Raw genomic sequence first — 21519 nt, forward strand, 5'->3', positions numbered from 1 at the left:
AAAAGGAGCTGTGCCGTAACTGGGTCCGGGGACCGTCATGGTGGAACTTGTCCCACCCCTGTCTCCCAGCCCAGTTGATGCTGTGGTGCAAAGGGAGCCTTCGTGAACTGGACCTGGGAGCAAGCTCTGGGTTCCCTGGGTGAAAGGAGCTAGAGATGCACAAAGCAGGGTCGTTCCATGTGGCTGCTCGAGGGGGAGAAGTTTTGGCAGGGAGCAAAGCATCATTAAGCCTGGTGGGCTGGAGGAAGTTCAGCCGCTGGGAGGTTGAGGCCTTGGTGTTTGCAGGTGCCGCCTGAGCCTCCGATTCAACACAGCCCTTTCGCACGTGTGTCAGTGTGTGGCTGAGTCAGGGCCTAAATAGTGCAAAAATCAGCCATGGTGATCAGGGTTGTCCCGAAGGAAGTGCAGGGCCTGGGGCAACCTCCCTCCACCCCAGAGGCCCCGGAACAGGGACTGGGGCAACACACCACTGCAGGCCTCAGTCAGCCACTTCCCTAAGCCCTCCCCCATCCCCTCCATCCCTGAGCAACGCAGACCGGGGAATTATGGGGGGGAGGGCTGGTGCAGCAGGGGTCCCCCTCCCCACTGCGGAGTTGGGGCCAGAGTGAGCCAACAGCCTGCTATGCTCTGCCCCGCCACACCACCCTCCCGGCCTGCTGCGCCTGCTTCTTCGTGGCGGCGGGACACAGCGTGTCCTGGAGCAGGGGCGCTCTGCTTTCCACTGCCACAGAGAAGCAGGGCACAATCAGCTGGGAGGGAGCAGCGGAGCATGCCACTGGGTCACGCCAGCTCCCGCTGCTGCAGTGAATGCGGGGGGCGGAGTGGGGCGAGGCGATTCCTGCTGCTGGTGTACCAGACCCCTAGCCCCAGGTAATCCTGCAGGTCCTATCCATAGGACGGTCAGGGTGGCCACTGCAGGGCCTCCAAAGTGCCAGGCCTGGGTTGGCCACCCTTAGCTGTCCTACGGACGGGATGGCTGATGGGGATAGTACATATCAAAGCCTCCCGCCCAGCCAGTGCACCCTTGGTCACTAGTACCGTGCTCCTGAGCACCAAAGCATCCAAGCACCAAGGAGGCGCTGCCACAAGGCACTGGGCTTCCAACTCCCAAACCACATCACGATCCCCTTAAAGCCCCTTGGCCACCATCCAGTGCATCACCCCCTCCGAGCCCCCTGGCCATCACTCCCCCAGACAACGGCAGCATGCAGGGGATTCAGAAAGGCCTTTCCTCTTGGTTTTCCTGCTGTCCCAAGGACACTGAGCTCAGACCACAAAAGTGCATACGAGGAAGGGACAGGAGTTTCCCTTCTCAAGAGAGGTCAGATAACCCAGACCCTGCATGGTCTCCATGGGCCAGTGCAGCTAGGTGGGCTGAACCATCTGCCCCAGCAGGCAGGCGAGTGTTCCAGGGGGAACTTTCAGAGCCGGTGGCAGTTCCGGGGTGGGAGAGGCCCGGTGGAGGTGTTAGCTCCCAACTGCCAGGTATTTTCAAAGGGGCAGGTGGCTGTAGCTCCCGACAATGCGACTGCGTTTGCTTCAGCTCCCACTCCCGGCTCCCTGGGAGTGTGAAAGGGCCCGGTTCTCAGGGCGCACAACTCTGGCAGGGGAGAGGAGTCTACATATAGGTGGGAATGTCCCCTGGGGAACACCGGCTGTGCAGAGGGCCTCCCTGCCTGCTGCAGAGCTGACATACGCCCTGTTTCAGCCTCTCACCTCCCGAGAGTGTGTCCAGGGTGTGCATTTGCCCTGTGGTGCCCAGGACCCATGGGAAGCAGAGTACAAACTACAGCAGCCCAGGGGCTGTTCTAACTTACACCCTGGATCAGGCAGGGTCCTACATAGCCCCAGAATACAGGGACCACGACGGTGGTTTAAAGCTACCGCTCCCCCTCATCAACCCTCCATCCCTGGCCTAAACACAAGAACAGAGCAGCCAAGGTCAAAGTATCTTCCTTTGTAAGGGAAGGTAGGTTTTGCGCTACCTCTGTAGGGAGATCTAGCATTGCAGTTAACTTCTGAACTTCCCTCCTTCCAGTCAACCCAGGAGCGGCCGCCTGATCGGGGTGGAATGTCTAAGCCTGAGAATAGAAAAGGGAGCCCTGTCAAAAAATGTCTGATGTGCCAGGTAGAGCTGGGCAGAGCCTCCTTCAGTAGGCAGGGCCTGTGTCCTTGCTGCAATGTCAAGGCAGGAGAGGACCAGAAGAATCAGAAAGGCAAGAGGTAAGGCAGCAAGCTTAACCCCGGGGAACAAAGCAGGCGGTGAAGGGAGAGCAACACTTTATCTACTGCCCTCAGGCAGGGACCCTTGGGCTCTGCTCGTGTCCGTAACAGTGATGAGTACATGGCTGCTCCCTGTCGTAAAGAACTTCTGGTTCAACTCTCACAAAAACAAAGCCCCTGGCCCTAGCCCACGGTCAGAGGCTATGACCATGAGAATGGGAGCAGAGGTGTTGTGAAAGCAGGGAGGTGTGAAGAGGGAGGTGAAGACTGGCTCATGAATATGGGAGTCTGGTGAGGTACCAGTGGGCAGCATGGAGCCAGGGGCAAAGCAGACAGAGGGATTTGGCAAAGGGAGCAGGCGGCTGAGAGAACTGGGAGGAGAACGACAGGGTCCAGGAATGGAACAATAATAATGTAGATAGTCAGAGCACTGGACCAACATGAACTAGATTAGCCTCCCATGCCCCTGCTACACAACATCCCCATTTACAGAGGGGGAACCACAGGCACGAGGGAAGTGACTTGCCTGAGATCACAACAAACCACACTCACACTGGGAGTTCCTGGCACCTCGGTCTGTGCTCCACCCACTGGACCACACTGCTTCTGCAAATGAAAGCAGGGAGGCAGTCAGGGCTGGAGCTGTGAAGATCATGTCCAAATCCAAAGGGGGAGTTTTGGCTGACAAGGCAAAGGAGCTGAAAGCACAGTCTTTGTGGGAGGGGCGAAGGGCTTGCTGAAAGCGGACACTTGTGTTTTACTTTAAGGCGTATACTGGTACAAGCCAGATCTTGCTGGGGGGATCTGTACAACTCTCTGTAGTGTTATCCCTTTGGCCTGAGTGGTTAGACAGCCCTCAGGTGCTTGCAAGCTTTCTCCATTAGGAGAAGACATCAGGGACAAAGCCACATATTTCTTTATGCACATTCTTTGTAAATAAGCAGGATTGCTTCAAGGGCCTATTTCCCTGAATACAGCAGGAATCAAACAGGAGAGTCACCGTTCCAAGTCCCTTTCCAGCCAGTCCTCTGCCCCAAAAGCTCTCCCTCTTGGCTCTGTTTCAGGGCCATGATACCACTGCTTCTCCTCCTGTCTGCTTGAGTTTCCTGCTACCTTCTCTGCTTGATTGTGTTGAGAGAGATGCTGACCTCCATCAAACAATAGACAGGGAAACCTCTCTGCCCACACAGCTCAGTTTCTGCCCAGCTTTGCATATGGCCTGTTTGATGGCAACTGCCATAGCAGGGGTGGGGAACCTTTTTTGGGTTGGGGGCTGCTGACCTACAGAAAAATCAGTCTTGGGCTGTGCACAAGTGAGAAGCAAAACAAAACCAAAGAAACCCAAACCTTCACTGGCATGGCCCCCAACTGAAAGACACTCCCCACATTCCGCTAGCACACCAGAGCGTAGCTGGGCTCAGGCTAGTAGATTTGGGGTGCTCCAACTCCATGGGAGGGCAGCAGCAGGGGGAAGGCTGGAGTACACCACAGGCTCCCCAATGCTGGGGGGGAAGAGCCCTGAGCTTCAGAGGCTGGATCCAGGCAAGCCAGGGGCTGCATCTGGCCTCCGGGCCTTATGTTCCCCACCCCTGCCCCATAGTTTTAACTGCCTTTCTCAAAAAAGGAGTTTAGCTGCTTCTTACATTGATCCTGAATGAAGGGCAACTGTTATGAGGCTTCAGCAACCGCCAAGGCTCCATCCAAATGACAGAACTGTCGGGCTGGATTCCTCTCCTAGCCAAACATCCTGTCACGGGGCGAAGGCTAAGTGCTGCAGCGCTGTTTGAATGGTAATTGCTCCCAAAGAATTCCTGCTTAGCCAGTTCTCCTCAGGACTCAAGGGAGGGTAGTGCCAACCCAGCCTTTCAAAAGCGGCTTTTCCCAGTCTCTGGGGAGGGAGCTGATCCTGGAAGGGTTAGCTACATCATTGGCGGATGTCCTGAAGAGCTCGTCCTGGCACCTGACAGGAGCAGACACTTTATTCTCCAGGGCCTGCTCCACACTTCCCAAGGATGAGAGTTCCCCTTTGCAGAGAGTCAGTGTAACCCACACACCTAGGCTATGTCTACACTCGCGGCTTCTTGCGCAAGTACGGCCGTTCTTGCGCAAGAAGCCGCAGAGCGTCCACACTGCCCGCCAGCGCTTGCGCAAGGAAATTTACAGTACAGCGTGGTAAGAAAGGGCTTCTTGTGCAAGAGCTATGCTCTTTTTTAACAGGTGTAAGCCCTCTTACACAGGAGCTCTTGCGCAAGGGGGCAGTGTGGACGCTCGGCAGGATTTCTTGCGCAAGAAAGCCCTATGGCTAAAATGACCGTTGGAGCTTTCTTGCGCAAAAGTGCATCTATACTAGGACGGATGCTTTTGCGCAAAAGCATCCGTGCCAATCTAGATGCTCTTTTGCGGAAAAACTTTTAACGGAAAAACTTTTCCGTTAAAAGTATTTCCGCAAAATCATACCAGTCTAGATGCAGCCTCAGTGAGGACTTAGACATAGCATCCTTGGGTGCTCTTGGGCAGAAAGCAGCCTCAGGCTGGGGCAGAGAAGATCAGTTGCCTGGTAGGACAGGTCTGTGGCTGAGTATCTCTCTTGCTGGGATCTATTGCTTATATTTACTGTGCAGGCTTCCAGCCTTTGTGCTGAATTTAGCCTTCTCCTGCCATCCAAGAGTACCTCCAGAACATTCCAGCTTAATGACAGTCAATATTTGTTCTACTATCTATTCTTCCCAGCAAGCCTCCTGTCCCCCATGGGATTGTCCTGGTTGGGAAAGCGCTCGTAGTTACTGTCCGGGGAGGGTGTGTCATTCACCTGCAATCCCAGAAGAAGGTAAGCAGAGGAAAGGGAAGTATCTGCTGAGTTGCTACCTCTGACTCAGAGAGGGCCAGCATGGATCAACCTAGAAGAAATTGCCCTGTTTCAGCTAGGTCTGTGTACCAAAAGAGGCACAGACCCCCTCCCCTCCGGGCAAGAACATTTAATCCTTTACATAAACAGTTTGACAGTGGACTTCAGCGTACAGAGGGTTAAATTCAGCCTTGATGCAAGTGCCTGGAGTCCATGGAGATAGAGGAGGGCTAGTGTCTTTAAGCCAGAGAAGTTGGGTGCCCAAAAGAGCAGGTGAGTCTGGGCTAAGGAGCTGCAGATTCTTAGGCTGCTGTTGAATTTAGGATAGTGATAGAAATGTAGCCGTGTTAGTCTGGGGTAGTTGAAGCAAAATGCAGGACAATGTAGCACTTTAAAGACTAACAAGATGGTTTATTAGATGATGAGCTTTCGTGGGCCAGACCCACTTCCTCAGATCAAATAGTGGAAGAAAGTAGTCACAACCATATATACCAAAGGATACAATTAAAAAAAAATGAACAAATATGAAAAGGACAAATCACATTGCAGAACAGAAGGGGGATGCGGGGGGGGGGGGGAGGGGGAGGAAGGAAGGTAAGTGTCTGTGAATTGATGATATAAAAGGTAGGGAGAGTGGGATGTTTGTGAGTTAATGGTATTACAGGTGATAATTGGGGAAACTGTCTTGGTAATGGGTGAGATAATTCAAATTCTTGTTAAGTCCTTGTTGGCAAGTGTTGAATTTTAACATGAATGACAGTTCAGAGGATTCCCTTTCAAGTGCAGATGTAAAAGGTCTTTGTAGCAGAATGCAGGTGGTTAAGTCATTGAGAGAGTGTCCTTTCTGGTTAAAGTGGCAAGAAACTGTTTTCTCTTTGTGATCTTGTCTGATATCTGTTTTGTGGGCATTAATCCTTTGGCGAAGTGTCTGAGATGTTTGTCCAATGTACATAGCAGACGGACACTTTCGGCACATGATAGCATAGATTATATTTCTGGATGCGCAGGAATATGTGTTCTTGATCTTATAACTCACTTGGTTGAATTTAGGAGTGATGCTGGCTGAGACAGAGCAATGAAACTGCTCAGAACGCAGAGGCCGTATCGGGAAAGGCAATGAATTTTTACTCCAGCTTGGCTGTTTCATGATCAAGGAAGAATAAGAGCATGCTGGAGGGTGCATTTGTCAAACCAAGATGATCTCCATAGAGCAGATGAATGGAAACAGTGGAGGTTTCTCCCACCCGCCCTCTGCCATTGCAAAAGTTTCTGCTGTCAGCAACCAAGCCAGATTCACAGGCAGCAAATAAAGTCTCAGCTCTTCAGGAGTGGCTCTCTCTCACCTGTGTCCATGCCCCCAGCTGGCTTCTGTCCTCTCCCCACATACCCTGAAGTTGAACTGAAGGACTCTTCTGTCCTGGGAAGGTGGGGATGTTTGTGAGAGGTGTTGAATACTTAGCCTGAGAATCATCATCCAGGCTTTTGGTCTTAAATGACCCAAATGCTCTGTTTCCATTAGAAAGTCTTCTGTGCAGTCCTCTTTCATGTGGCCCACCAGCGCATCAGCTGCTTGTGTTACTGTAAGTGGAAAATGGGGAAAGAGATGTAGGCAGCGATTCCTGGGGCAGTCAGAGAAATCACCCTCTCAAAGGCCCAGGGATTTCTAGGTTGTGAGATGGATTAATCAGCTCTTACCCTGGTTGCACACTTCCTCACAGAGTTCTTGGCAAGAGTCTGCCTTGTTTAAAAATCCCCTCCTTCCTCCAGAGCGGAAATGAATATTAAAAACAAATGGCAAACGGTCAGGTTATGATGTAAGACTAGGTCCCAGCATTCGGTGGGTAGCTCTGTGTGACTACAGTGGTGTTGGGTCCAATCTCTGCTAAGCAGGGAAGGGACATCAGTCGCTTCTTGTGACGGACAAGTTATGAGACATTTGCAGTCACTGAAATACACCAGTACACCAGTGACCCTGCACTTGCCCAGAGATATAACATGCACTTTTATTATGCTGCCTTTTGAAAATCAGCCCCTTAGGGTTGGTCCTGCTTTGGGCAGGGGGCTGAACTTGATGACCTCCTGAGGTCTTTTCTAGCTCTATGATTCTAACAAAATGGGGGTGACGTCTCTTGGCTCCCCCTGCATCTCTGTGCAGCTACAGATTCCCAATGGGAAGAGGGGTTCCACCTGAGGCTTTCTGGAGGGCTAGAAATCATGCAAAGTCTCCAGAGGAACCCTACAGCCTAAACAGATCTGCTAGAAGCTTTTCCCAACAGGCCAGTCCCCATCAGATACCCAGGAGCAAACCTTCAAGCAAGAGAAAACGAGCCAAGTGAGCCACCTGCTGGTCAAATCAAGGCATGGCTAAGGATTCTAGTTCAATAGAGCCTCATCAATCCACACCAACACTGCCCATAATTTGCAGTGTGTTCCCCTTTCCCTCAGTGCTCCGAGAGCAGTCTCCACACGCTGACCATTACTCTTCCAAACTGGCAGGATATGTACATTATGGAGCTTTGCCACAAATAATCAGAACTATTCTGCCAGATGCATCAACCCACTCACGTTCCAATTAGCTTGGCTTTTCCCCCTCATCTGCTCTCCAGCCATTCACAATGTGCCACACAGCCCTCAGTGCAACTGAGCGAGGTTCCCTGTAAAGTGCAAATTTGTCTTTTATCTCACACGGGGGGCAATGTGCTGAGATCAAGATCCTTCTGGGAAGACCGCTGACCCTGCCTCTCTTTCCAGGCAGGAACTACTGCATCAGGCTTGTGCACATGGAGAAGTTGCAGTGAGAAAGAACAGACACACACAAGCAAATGTTGTAATGCATGGGGGGGGGGGGGGGGGAGCTGTGTTCAGTTCTCCCCTCCGTTCTGTGTCTGGCCTGTTTGCATCCTGCCCCTAGATTTTGGACATTCCCTGTATTTGCCTGCCTACATCCTCCCCCATTGCTCTCATAACCCTTTCCCTCCCAACACGTTGTAGCTTAGCCCAGGATGGCTGTGTGTTTGCTTCCCCTCCCCCCTTCAGTTTTGGTTTCCTCTACAAATATGGAGGAAAGAAATTTGCCCGCCAAGGAAAGAAGTGAAGCTGCCGCAGAGGGGTCAGAACAGCTCTTGAAGAAGCCTTGCCTGGGCTGCAATCACTGCTCGAACTGCTGCTGCTTCCCCATCGCAACAGAAGCCATCCTATGCTCCCCAAGTACTACTGGCCTAATGCTTTCGGACCCAGGGCCTTCACTGTGTCAGCCCACTACGCTGCTGGGAGGTGGGGGCAAGGGCAATAGCTGATTGTGCTTTCCCAGCACCTCTGACTGCTGGCGGCTGAGAAGAGGTGGAAGGAGAAAGGACAAGAAAAGCGGCAGCAGTGGGGGGAGAAGGAACGCAGCCTGTTACGCTTCCGCTCCCTGCCTGGAGCACAGTGCCAGAGTCCTGGGAACTCCGAGAGCCAGGGAAACTCTGAATGGTGAGGAAGTGAGCAATCCTGACAGGAATCGACAATCAGTTTTCTTAATAGCTCTTTAACCACGTGGTTTCTCTCTGCTCCCCCCCCCCCCAGCCCTGTTACCATCGCGCTGGGAGCTCGGCCAACGATTCCATGCGACGCTGCTTTGCAGGGTTTGCTGTACACTAGTGAGCAAGTTCCTGGCTTCTAGAATCATAGAATCATAGAATAATAGGACTGGAAGGGACCTCGAGAGGTCATCGAGTCCAGCCCCCTGCCCTCAAGGCAGGACCAAGCTCTGTCTACACCATCCCTGACAGATGTTTATCTAACCTGTTCTTAAATATCTCCAGAGAGGGAGATTCCACCACCTCCCTTGGCAATTTATTCCAATATTTGACCACCCTGACAGTTAGGAATTTTTTCCTAATGTCCAATCTAAACCTCCCCTGCTGCACTTTAAGCCCATTACTCCTTGTCCTGTCCTCAGAAACCAAGAGGAACAAATTTTCTCCTTCCTCCTTGTGACACCCTTTTAGATATTTGAAAACCGCTATCATGTCCCCCCCTTAATCTTCTTTTTTCCAAACTAAACAAGCCCAGTTCATGAAGCCTGGCTTCATAGGTCATGTTCTCTAAACCTTTAATCATTCTTGTCGCTCTTCTCTGTACCCTTTCCAATTTCTCCACATCTTTCTTGAAATGTCGTGCCCAGAACTGGACACAGTACTCCAGCTGAGGCCTAACTAGTGCAGAGTAGAGCGGCAGAATGACTTCATGAGTTTTGCTTACAACACACCTGTTGATACAACCTAGAATCATATTTGCTTTTTTTGCAACAGCATCACACTGTTGACTCATATTCAACTTGTGGTCCACTATGACCCCTAGATCCCTTTCCGCCATGCTCCTTCCTAGACAGTCACTTCCCATCTTGTATGTATGGAACTGATTGTTCCTTCCTAAGTGGAGCACTTTGCATTTCTCTTTATTAAACCTCATCCTGTTTACTTCTGACCATTTCTCTAACTTGCTAAGGTCATTTTGAATTATGTCCCTATCCTCCAAAGAAGTTGCAACCCCACCCAGTTTGGTATCATCTGCAAACTTAATAAGCGTACTCTCTATCCCAATATCTACATCATTGATGAAGATATTGAACAGTACGGGTCCCAAAACAGACCCTTGAGGAACTCCACTTGTTATCCCTTTCCAGCAGGATTTAGAACCGTTAACAACAACTCTCTGACTACGGTTATCCAGCCAATTATGCACCCACCTTATCGTGGCCCTATCTAAGTTATATTTGCCTAGTTTATCAATAAGAATATCATGCGAGACCGTATCAAATGCCTTACTAAAGTCTAGGTATATGACATCCACCGCTTCTCCCTTATCCACAAGGCTCGTTATCCTATCAAAGAAAGCTATCAGATTAGTTTGGCATGACTTGTTCTTCACAAACCCATGCTGGCTATTCCCTATCACTTTATTACCTTCCAAGTGTTTGCATATGATTTCCTTAATTACCTGCTCCATTATCTTCCCTGGGACAGACGTTAAACTGACCGGTCTGTAGTTTCCTGGGTTGTTCTTATTCCCCTTTTTATAGATGGGCACAATATTTGCCCTTTTCCAGTCTTCTGGAATCTCCCCTGTCTGCCATGATTTTTCAAAGATCATAGCTAAAGGCTCAGATACCTCCTCTATCAGCTCCTTGAGTGTCCTGGGATGCATTTCATCAGGACCTGGTGACTTGCTGACATCTAACTTTCCTAAGTGATTTTTAACTTGTTCTTTGTGTATCCTATCTTCTAAACTTACCCTCTCTCTGCTTGTATTCACTACGTTAGGCACACCTCCAGACTTCTCGGTGAAGACCGAAACAAAGAAGTCATTTCTGAGGAAATGTCTTTCACCTGGCTGAGGCTAGAAAGAGATGCACTTGGTAGATGAGGCCAGCAGAGGGATAGCTGTGGGATAGCCCCATGGCAGCGCGTTAGGGAAAAGGCCAGAACTTATTCCAGCCAGAGGAGAACTTCTTCTCCTGAAAACCAACTGCAGGGAAAGCAATGCTGTTGGCGTTGTGGAAACCAGGCAGGAGGGAGAAACTACACAGTGGTTGCAAGTAGGGATGGGAAAGGTTAACTGGTAAGCATCACCCTTAATGGGCGATGTTTCCCAGTTCCGGTTAACTGGTGGGGGATGGAGCAGCTCCCGCCCACTGCAAGCAGGGGTCTGCTCCAGGATTGGAGGGGAGCCCCACAGACAGGAGCAGTCCCTGCCTTCAGCAACGGGGCCACTCGGGCCCAGTGGCAGGCCGGAGCCGTCTCCCCACCCACCCCTTCTTTAATTGGTTAACCCAGTGTTTCCCAATTTAATTTGGCCACGGAACCCTTTTCATCTTAAAAGAATTTCGAGGAACCCCTAGGACTGCCAGGGTAAAATTTGTCAAGAAAAAAACAAAGCCCCTTCGGAATTGGTCAAGCAAAACCAAAAACACCACAAAGTAGACTCTGTGGGGGGCGGGGGAGTGCCATGGAACCCTTACTTTCGCTTCACGAAACCACGGCGTTCCGCCGAGCACCAATTGAGAAACAATGGGTTAAACCGTTAAACAATATATTTAACTGGTTAACTAATTAAACAGGATTTTACATCCCTAGTTGCAACTGGACCCAAAATCAATCCAGAGGCAACATTGGCTGGGGGAAGGAGGAGGGGGGCAGGTTAAGAAAAGTGAGGTGAAGTTACAGAGCATCCTATTTTCTTCTGTCCTTGTAGGTGGGGGGAGCTGCCCTTTGGCTTCATCTACACAATCCCCCCCATCAGTGCAGCGCCAGTGGTGCAGACCAGTTGCTGGTATTTTCCCCAGCACATTGTCTAGACCTGCTGTGGGCAGGGCTGGATGACAGGAATGTAAAAACACACACCTCCAATCTACACTAGCATCCCCTCCATTGTTAGCACTGGCACTTGAGCACAGGGAAAAGAATTTCAGTCTTCAGCATAAAAGCTGCCATAAACGTACCGCTCACCCTCTCTCCATAGAAACCCACAGAACAATCGCCAATAGAAAGCGCTGTGGCAATATATGACAGTCCCCCTGTCCAGCCAGTCCCTCTGCCTGGCAGAGCTGATCAGTGAAGGGAGACTTATTAGCAACAGTTTCTGTGAAATACACAGGGACAGGTCTCATTCCCTTCCCTTGTCTCTGATTCTCTTTCCTCCAGGGATCTGTCCTGCACTCCTGACTCCATGCATGCCAGTGGGAGTTTTGCATTTCCTTTTGAATATTTGCAGAGTCTAGGATTTTGAGAAGCAAATTCCACTGTGATGTGTGCAAAGGCCCTTCTTCAAATCCAGCATCCAGCCACTGTGCCAGCCCCAGCATTTGCAACATTAACACTCGGCGTCACAGCAGCGGCTGGCACGTACTGGTTTTGTAAATATTTCCTCTGAGGCTGTTGGGGCTGAGCCAAGCAGCTAAAACTCAGGATGAAGGGGGTATCTAACCTCTTTCCTCAGCTTCTTCTCCACCTCTCTTCCCAACCCTCCCCACCAACCACCACCTTAGCCTTCTGAGGTTGCATGATCATGACTTTGATTTTTCTAGGGGCCCGACTCTCCGGTGCAGCTGGCCTGTGTTCCGGGCAGGACCCAAAGAGAAAGGAAAAGTTGGCATTTATGCATCCTCAGTAGCTCTGCAATTCTTTGTTCAATCCCTGCAGTCATTTAGAGCAGCCATTGAGTTCTCCTGACTTACACAGGGTCACCTTTGGCCGTTCCAGTCGCTGGAAATAGCCAGAGCACAGAGACTCTCCTGCCAAGCTCTCCATACCTCTTCTCATTGGGCCAGGGCTGCTGAGCTTAAGGCCTGTTTGTCAGTGGAACAGCACAAAGGGGCCGTATCATACTGAAGATAGAGGCCTTGCATTTCTACAGCCTGAGAAAGTCACTGCCATGGCCCTTTGGCATGTGCTTGGCAGAGCTAATCGCAGCCCTAGAGTACATGATCCGAGGGGTAGGGTATCATTTACTTTATGGGGAATTTGGCCCTCCACAGCTCCTTTAGAGCAGGTCTGTCCAGTGTGGCTGCAGGCCCTGCTTTGTTTATTACAAGTAATGGGGTGCTTGATGGTTGATTGGGGTTTTTTTTTCCTGGCAGGGCACATGGCTTGGGGCAAAGAATATATTTGTAATGTTGAAGGTAAAGTGTTTGGGGGGGCATATCGGTTTTTTAGCCCTGACCGTGTCCCCTTGACCTCATCAGACACAAACATTGCAGTTGCTTTTTGGCTCACACGCACAGAAAACTCCATGTAATTCCTCTCTGCGGCTGCTAAGAGCTGAAGAACGACAGGGGCAGAAGTCCACTCCTGCTGCCAAAGCTTCCGGAGCGGCCTGTTTGCTTTAGAACTCGATACGCTGCCTAGCAAGACAGAGTTCAGCTCAGTTCGAGACCTGGCAGGCCCAGGCTGCCTTCTGAGCCAGAAAGCATAATAAAAAAGACAAGCCATGAATGGATACATTTCAGTCTATGGCTACCGCCAGGAAGAAAGTTAGTCACAATGAGCAGTTGCGCTAGGAGCAGTTCATTTTTCTGCATGTCATTTCCCGGTACAGGTCCATCTTTGACAGCTTGAAAGTTCAGGGCTGACCATAGTTCTTAAAGGCACTGACTCAGTCTCAGCCTCACACAGAACTTCGCCTTAGGGATATTTACCCACAAGTCACAGAAGCAGGTGGATGCTGAGGACTTGAATTTTAGCCTCGGCACTGGCAATCAGGATCCTGCTCACAGCATTTGCGGTTAGCTAGGTTAAAGTCACTGCTTTCCGTGGCTCAGAATCAGAGAGAGAAGTAACAGTCTCTTTCCGGCAAGCTGATAAACCAGATAAATAGCCCATGGACAGGAAACGGAATCAAAAGTGCCAGATTTCCTGAGCAAAGGTAGAATTCCAAGTGAATTTCACTGCGAGCTCTGTGCTTAAAAACTGAGGCTTTTCCATGGTCTCAGAGCCATGACAAAGTCTCTGAACAGGGTGTGCTGAACAAATGCAGGCAATTACAGTCAACTCAAATGAAACAGAGCAACTTAATACAAACCACACTGGCTGAGAGCATCTGGCCATTCTAAACTGTTCTCAGCAGCTGAGCACATAAAAAATAAGCTCCAGAGTCAAATGGCCCAGAAAGCTCATGGAAAGTTTGAGTTTCACCCCATATAGTCCTTATCTCCAAGTAGTTTAAATGAACACTACATTATGTACGTATCAATATGAAACTGCCAAGCATGCCCCAGCTGAGATCAGTAGGGACTCGATGACCTAGCACTGCTCCTAGGGTCTTTCAGAGGGGATAGAAAGTAAAAATCCAGACCATTGGAGGTTCAAATTCAGCCCTGGCCTACCCAGGCAGAACTCCACTGAGTGCAAGAGCTGAATCTGGCCCAGGATCAAATATCCCATGGCACTTTTAGGAACACAGGAAAGTTAGGGACATAATTTAGGTAAAACTGGAGCTCAAGTCATTAAAACAAATCAGTTTCCATTCCCTTTGCAGACTCAAGATGAAACCTGCAGTCCTCACATGCCTTATTTTGACATTAGACCAAATACCAGCAGGGCTTTCTCTTTGTTGCTATCTGTTCCATACCTGTCAGAGCAAACACAGCTGAGTTGGAGGTCTTCTACTGTGTGGTATACACAGGCAGTTCAGATGCACCATTTTTGGCATATAAATGGAGCTGGCAGATGGGCCATGGGTGAAGCAGATAAATGGCAGAAGTGGGGACTCCAGACCAATTCAACTTCTAAATAGGTTGGTGTGGAAGATGGCAGAGTAGCAGCACAGTTGTGAATTTCACCCCAAGGCCATCTCTATGCATGACCTCCTGGCCATCCACCCCGGTCTCCACCACCCTCATGAGAACACAACTGGTAAGAGCAGATAAAACTTTTTCTGCAGAAAAGGCCGCAGCCCATTCTCGTGCAGTTAACTCCTAAAGGAGAAGGCTAAAAAGGAACAGCCAAGTGCCTCATCTTCTTTGCTTCCAGAGGGCGTAATAATGGCCTGACACACAGGGGTGCTGAAAAGACACTGATCTTTATTGTCCGGCCCCACTCACCAGACACAGGTCAGTGTTACAAGAGAGGCTCTGTCACACTCCAAAGGTGGCTCCCCTGTGAGTCTAGTGGGTACCTTAGAGGTTCCAAAGGAAAATTAACCAGAACTGGGTTTTTTTCCATGCTGCAGTTAAATTCCATGTGATCATTCACTTGAATGGAACTCGGAAGAGGATGTATCAAGGTGTCTCTGAGGACCCCTCACCTCAGGACTGTTTCTTCTCCACAGGGATTCCTGCCCATTTGGAAATGCAAGTGAAGTAATGGAGATTGAGCCCGCGTACGCTGACTTTATTTCTTGCGACCGCACTGGGCGGAGGAACGCCATCCATGACATCCAAGGAGACGCGACCGCCATTAGCATGCGGAAGCTGGCAGGTGACATAGGCGAGCTTTCCATTGAAGGAGCAGGTGAGTGTGCAAGGTGAGAAGACTGCCATAGACACCCACAAAACATGACTCCCTAGGCCTAGCCTGAAAGGCCAAGATACACAACTCCACAGAAATTCATCTCTGTATTGTCTGGGAGCCAGGTGTGACCCAAAGAGCTCACGCTTGAGAAACCCAAGCACATTGAAGAGGAATGAGCCATTGTTCATTAGTGTCATTGCCTTCTTGTTTAACAGGCCTGTACCTTTGTCTGAACTTGGCTGCCTGGCACTGAGTTCCTTACAGTGAGGGGGATGGGATTCAGGTTCTAGTTCATAATGGGTAAAACACAGAGCTCTGTGTGTAAACCAGTTAAAGTGCTGAGGTGTCTGCAGCGGGGCATGTAACAACAAAGGGCACCAGCAGGGCAATCTGACCCCCGACTGTGCCAAAGACCTTAGTCTAATGGGCTCTCTGCAAACCTAAACAGCAGTTCTGTTTCTAGGGTTTTTAATTAGAATGATTTTTTTACATAATTTTCCCCCTGAAGTCCAAATATTGTAGTCATTCTGCTGCTGTCGTCACAGGCTGTCGCTTTAATACATGCTGACTAGACAGGTGCACTAAGGCAAAGCACGCTAAGTGAAACCCATCTAAAGCAAAGTGAAAGCTTCCTGTTGTGTAAACAGCACAAATGGTGACAATTAACTTTATCTTTAACATTCCTTCCATTTTTATCTTCTGAACTTTGATTTGTAACGATAAAAACCCTTTAAACACGTTGAACCTCTCCAGTCTGGCACTCTCTGGTTCAGCAACATCCGTGGGCCGGCATGATTTTAGTTAGCGGGATAACCACTTGTCGTGGGTGTGGCCAAGTTTCCGTGGTCCCACAAAGTTTGTTTACAGCCATCAGTCCTGGCGCTTGGTGTTCTGTGCTATTATTTAGCTCTAGGTTACCACTAACTGTCTTCTACAAGCCCAGTATGCAGTGGCATTGTTGGTAATGCTGCTAGATGATCTTGACCTTCTGTGGTTTGGCAAGTTCTCTGGCTTGGCACCAGTCATGTCCCAAGGGTGCCAGACTAGAGAGGTTTGACTTGTAATGGGATTCTATGCAGCAGCCATATAGCAAATCTATTTACAGCCAGCTCCCCCAAGGTTCAGAAAACATCCAAAAGAACTCCCATTGCTTCCTTGTGTTACCCTGTAAGTGCAATATCCCCCACTTAGAAAGTGGTCATTGCTGTAGCACTGCTCCATCTTAGCACACCAGTACATCATCTAGAACCTCTACAATCCACGTCTGCACCCAGCCTCCCTCTTTCTAGATTAGCCCTTTGTAGTGTGGTGCACATTAGAGTTTGCATTCAGCAACATACAGGCAGCCTGCTGCTTTTAGGCCCACTATCTGGCCTCAGTGAGATCAATGATGATTTCTCCTCTGACTTCAGAACGATCAAGATTTAGTCATTAGTGATCATCACTTTGAGTTTGGCTACATGACCGAATAGTGTGTATACGTAAAACCCAGCCAGCTAAACAAGCACAGCAGGTGTAGTTTCCTGGTGGTGGTGGGGGGAGGGAGAGAGGGGTGGAAGTGTGAGGGAAGGAGTAGAAGCGTCAACCTAACCATTGGCTTCTCTTTTAATGAGAAAATCTTATCAAGGCTATTTTTCATATGAAAGAAAGGACAAGGGCCTGAGTCTTCTGGGGAGAGGCCAGATACACACCACATTCTTCTGGATCATGAGAGAAGCTAACATATTGGAGTTTACCTCCCCTTTTTCCCCAAAATGGCTTCTGGAAACAAAATACTAAACTGAACCCCATGGTAGAAAAATCCCTCTCATTCCCGCTAGTGAAGTTCTCAATTCCTGCAGGAGACAAGGGAAGTGGGAATCACATTCTACAGCCTGACACCCCTTCTACATTTTACAGCAAGAGACAGCCCTGGAGTAGTTCAAAATTGCTAGTCCAAGCCTTTCCTTGAAAACAACCACCCACTTGCTTGCAAACTCCATCTACTTCTCCAGGAGATGCTCGGGCATGAACTTGTGTCACTAAACCGGGTCTCTGTGCCTGAAGGGGAACATCTACACTGCTATTTTTAACACAGTAGGGTGAGCCCTGCTCAACCATGTCAATTAATGCAGAGTTTGGATCTTGCTTCCCGGCTTTTGTTTTGTAGTGCAGACATGCCCGAAAAGCAGTATGGTTACAGGTGGAGTGAATAACCTTTTGCTCTCTTAGGCTTTGTCTACACTGCACAGGTTTTGCACAAGAAGCTTTTTGTGGAAGAGATCTTCCGCAAAAACTTATTGCACAAAAGCGTGTCCACACCTCAAAAGTGCATCGCAAAAGCAATGTGCTTTTGCACAAGGGAGCGTCCATACTGCAAGGACATTCTTGCACAAGGAAGGTCTGATGGCCATTCTGTGAATCACAATCAGAGCACCTGTGCTTTTTCTGATAGGCTCTTTTTGCTCAAGAAACCCCTGTTGAGTGTCCACACACACCTATTTACGCAAGAGATCTTGTGCAAAAAGGAGTTATTCCTTGTAGAAAGAGGTATACCGACATTGCAAAAAACCCTCTGTTCTCCCGTTTTACTGTAAATTTTCTTGCACAGAAATGCACTTGAGGTGTGGACGTGCCACGGGTTTTTGTGCAAAAACCCTGTAGTGTAGACATAGCCTTGGGGTATGGCTACCTACACAGCTTTTAGCAACATGGCTGTGTCAGCACAGCCAAATCACTAGGACTACATCTACACTACCAAGTTTTATCACCAAAAATTGCTTTTTGGCAATGCAACACTACAATGCAAATTTTTTTAGGGAAAATGCCCAGTTTCAGCAACAAAAACCTTCTACTCTTTGAGAAAGATTTTTCGTTCCCCCTCCTTTTATTGTTGACAAAAAAAAAAGTGTAGACACTATTTGTCTGGTCAACAGCAATGGCTTCTGCCAGTATACTGACCTGATCACTCTCTTAGGCTGTGTCTAGACTGGCAAGTTTTTCCGCAAAATCATCTGCTTTTGCAGAAAAACTTGCCAGCTGTCTACACTGGCCACTTGAATTTCCGCAAAAGCACTGACGATCTCATGTAAGATTGTCAGTGCTTTTGCGGAAATACTGTGCTGCTCCTGTTCGGGCAAAAGTCTTTTTCCGAAAAACTTTTGCACAAAAGGGCCAGTGTAGACAGTAGAGATTTGTTTTCTGCAAAAAAGCCCTGATTGCAAAAATGGCAATCGGGGCTTTTTTGCGGAAAAGAGCGTCTAGATTGGCCCCGGACGCTTTTCCGCAAAAAGTGCTTTTGCGGAAAAGCGTGTCTAGATTGGCAGGACGCTTTTCCGAAAATGCTTTTAATATTTCCGTTAAAAAATGTTTTCCGTTAAAAGCATTTCCGGAAAATCATGCCAGTGTAGATGTAGCCTTAGTGTTTTGATCTCTGCTACCCTTCAGGCATGTGCCCCTCCCATTTCAAAACTCCAGGAAGTGTCTGACAGCTGAGTGAGCTGCTCAGTTTGGGGATCAAACAAAGAGCAAATCATTGGACTGCTTCTGTTCTGCCCTGCACTAGGAACACAGCAGCAGGCAGACTGGTGTTGCAGGGGGAGGTGGGAAAGGCTGCTGTGCTGTTTTGACATTCCTCAGCATGGAGAGCTCACAAAGCTACTCATAATACTGCTCCCAGCAGCTGAGGGGACTGTGGGAGAACTTGGAGAGAATCCCAAGACGCACAGGGATCAGTTCTGCCTTCCCACAACACTGCACTGTGGGATACGCAATCACAGTGCATTGTTCACATTGTCAATGATGGTGCCTCCAATGTAGATAGGGTCTGTTGACAGAACGAACAAGGGTGAACACCCTCGGATGATTTTTGTTTTGTCAACAAAACGTGGTGGTACAGATTTAGCCTAAAAGTCAGGCAATGTAAATACTGTTTAGTGGAGCTTTTATGGACAAAAAACTTCAATCCCCTACCAGGGGCGGCCCGTGTCTATAGGTGGACTCGGCCTCCACCTAGGGTGCCATCGCCCAATGATGATGTCAGGCCATTGACGGCCCTGCAGGCGGGGGCGCCAATCGTGTGCTCTGCCTGGGGCGCCAGCTGCTGCAGCCGGCCTCAGGCCGCTCCTGCCCCCTACCAGTGGCATTTGCTTTGCTGGCAGGAAAGTGCAAACAAAGCACTGTTTACACTTTTGTCATTGGGGGCAGGCATGTTTACGCACCTTTGAATACAAAAGCTCTGTCACTTCATGCCAGAATAGACAAAGCTTCAGTTGCAAGTTTAATTCCTCTTTCTTCCATTTCCTTTACAGGAAACCAACCTGCTGCCGCTGCTTCTGAGAAGGAACCTGAAGCAAGACCCGAGGGGCAAGAGAGCACTCCCCCATCATGAAAGCCACAGAAGTGAGAGGAGAAAGGTGGGGGGAGGAAAGAACTGTAGACACAACATGGGAATGTTCCAGCCAATCTCCCGACAACCGAGAGCCAAACCAGAACAATGAATTCTCTCTTTAAATGCCTTTGTTGTGACCATTCTGTTCAGATACCTATAGAAAGCTCAGCAGTGGGTACCTGTACATCCATTCAAATCTGCTTAGAACACTGCACTGGTGGGTAGTCACATAAGCCACTTTCAAGGTGCCTTTGAAGCAATTTTCCTCTACTGGAAAATATCATTTGCAAAGAGCCTATTACACTTCAGCCTTTGATGTGTAATGTACATTTTTTTTACTCTGTAAATTTAGACGAATGTATTTATTTCCTGTTCCCGTAGGTGAGAGGTTTTGTTGCTTCCCTTCCTTCTGTAGCTAGCTTAGAGGTGAATGGATACTTAGTGCTTCCTACACATACACCTGGAGTCATGGAGCTTAGTAGGGGAGGGGTGACAGCAGTTCCTGCTGCATTAATACTGAACACTATTAACCTATGTTCCTGCTTGTTGGGTATCAGAAGCAGACCAAAGCTCACAGGTGTACACAAACTCCACCTGCAGGCACAGCCACACCACACAGGGGCACTATTTGGGGCCACAGGGTTTTAAGGGCAGAATGGGCTTAATTGTTTATTTTTTACAGTAGACTAAATTCAAACTCATCTCTTAAATTCTGTCCAGCTTGGAGGTATTTATTTCTGGAAAAGTTTCACAGCCCCTCTCTTTGGAGACATGTTCTTTGGTAAAAAACGTTTGATAACCTATAAGCTTGCTGTAATAAATAACACACAACTCTCGGCTAATAAACTTGAGTGAGGGCTTCGGTGCACTTTGCTCCCCCCCCCTCCCACCGGCCTGTGAAACGTGGAATTACAAGATCACATCATCTACCCAGGGAACAGCAGGCAAAGAGCCATTTCAAATTACATCAGTGCTGTCCAGCTTCATATGCTCCCAACTGCTGGAGCAACTTCCAGCTGAGCGTGGACTGAGAGCCAGGCTCAGTAAATGGAAATTAATCCATGAGTTTGACACTGATGTCTTCAGACTTGTTAGAGCGCAGCTCCCCTGGCTGTGGTTAGTTGTTGCTAGGGTTTTAATTTGTATTTTGGAACACAGCTTCTTCAGGGTCCAGCCTTACATCAAGCACAACTGGGCTAGCTCAGAACTTGGCTAAGAGACCAATGAGTAGAGGAAATACTGCAGGTGAGGCAAGGCCTCCTTTCCAGTCAGTAGCATTGAGTTGCCACCCCCAGCAAGTGCATGACCAGAATTCCACATGCACCATGAAAGAAAGCAGGATCCAATTAAAGCTCCGTAAGAGGCCAAGAGACCAGCTGGAATCCGATGCTGTGTTTTCCTTTCACGTCTCCCAAAGACTAATGAATGGGCCCTATGCCATCTCCAGGAGTGCGCTGCATCACTGTGCCATCCCAGCCCTTCCTTCCCACAAAACAGGAGTTGTAATCATGGGGCCACACTAAACCACAACAATTTTCCCACTCTCTGAGCTCTAGCACTAAAGCACGTGACTGGGGCAGGGGTCTCCAACCTTTATGAGCCCAAGATCACTTCTTGAACTTAAATGCAATCCAGGATCTACCTCAAACCCAAATATCCTTGCCCTGCCTCTTTTGTGCCTCTTCTCCAAGACCCTGCCTCTGTTCACTCCGTCCTCCCTCCTTCCCCCCCTCCTTTTCACTAGGCAGGAGCAGAAGTTTGGGGCATTAACTCCCTTAGCCCAAGACCAGATTTTGAGTGAGAGGGGCTCTGAGCTAAGCCTGGGGCAGGGAGTTGGTGTGCAGCAGGGGGTTCAGGGAACAGGCTCAGTAAGGGAGTCTGGATCCAGGGGGCTTAGGACTAGAGCAGGGGCTTGGAGTGTTGGAGGAGGTACATGGCTGGGGCAGGAGCTGGCTCCAGCTGGACACTGCTTACCTCTGATGGCTCCTGGGAGGTGATGCAGTGGGACTAAGGAAAGCTCACCCGTACCCTGGCCCTGCACCACTCTCTAAAGCAGCCAGTAAACTTCCCCCAACCCCTAGCCCTGTTGTGCC

At 49.3% G+C, this 21519-nt stretch overlaps 1 protein-coding gene across 2 annotated transcripts; it reads left to right on the plus strand.

Moving 5' to 3' along the window:
- Positions 1-1249: 1249 nt before the first annotated feature.
- Positions 1250-19549, plus strand: PKIG (cAMP-dependent protein kinase inhibitor gamma). Of its 2 annotated transcripts, none has more exons than XM_025189247.2 (4): positions 1250-1485; positions 2039-2223; positions 14876-15070; positions 19347-19549. In XM_025189247.2, the coding sequence occupies exons 2-4, from the start codon at positions 2072-2074 to the stop codon at positions 19372-19374; spliced, it is 375 nt and encodes a 124-aa protein (XP_025045032.2). In that variant the 5' UTR covers positions 1250-1485; positions 2039-2071; the 3' UTR covers positions 19375-19549. The 2 variants fall into 2 exon arrangements, with proteins under 2 accessions (XP_025045032.2, XP_025045030.2); XM_025189245.2 differs by having other exon boundaries at positions 1405-1485; positions 14876-15057.
- The last annotated feature ends 1970 nt before the right edge of the window (positions 19550-21519 follow it).

This window comes from Pelodiscus sinensis, chromosome 18, assembly GCF_049634645.1.
Source record: "Pelodiscus sinensis isolate JC-2024 chromosome 18, ASM4963464v1, whole genome shotgun sequence".
Taxonomy (NCBI): domain Eukaryota; kingdom Metazoa; phylum Chordata; order Testudines; family Trionychidae; genus Pelodiscus; species Pelodiscus sinensis.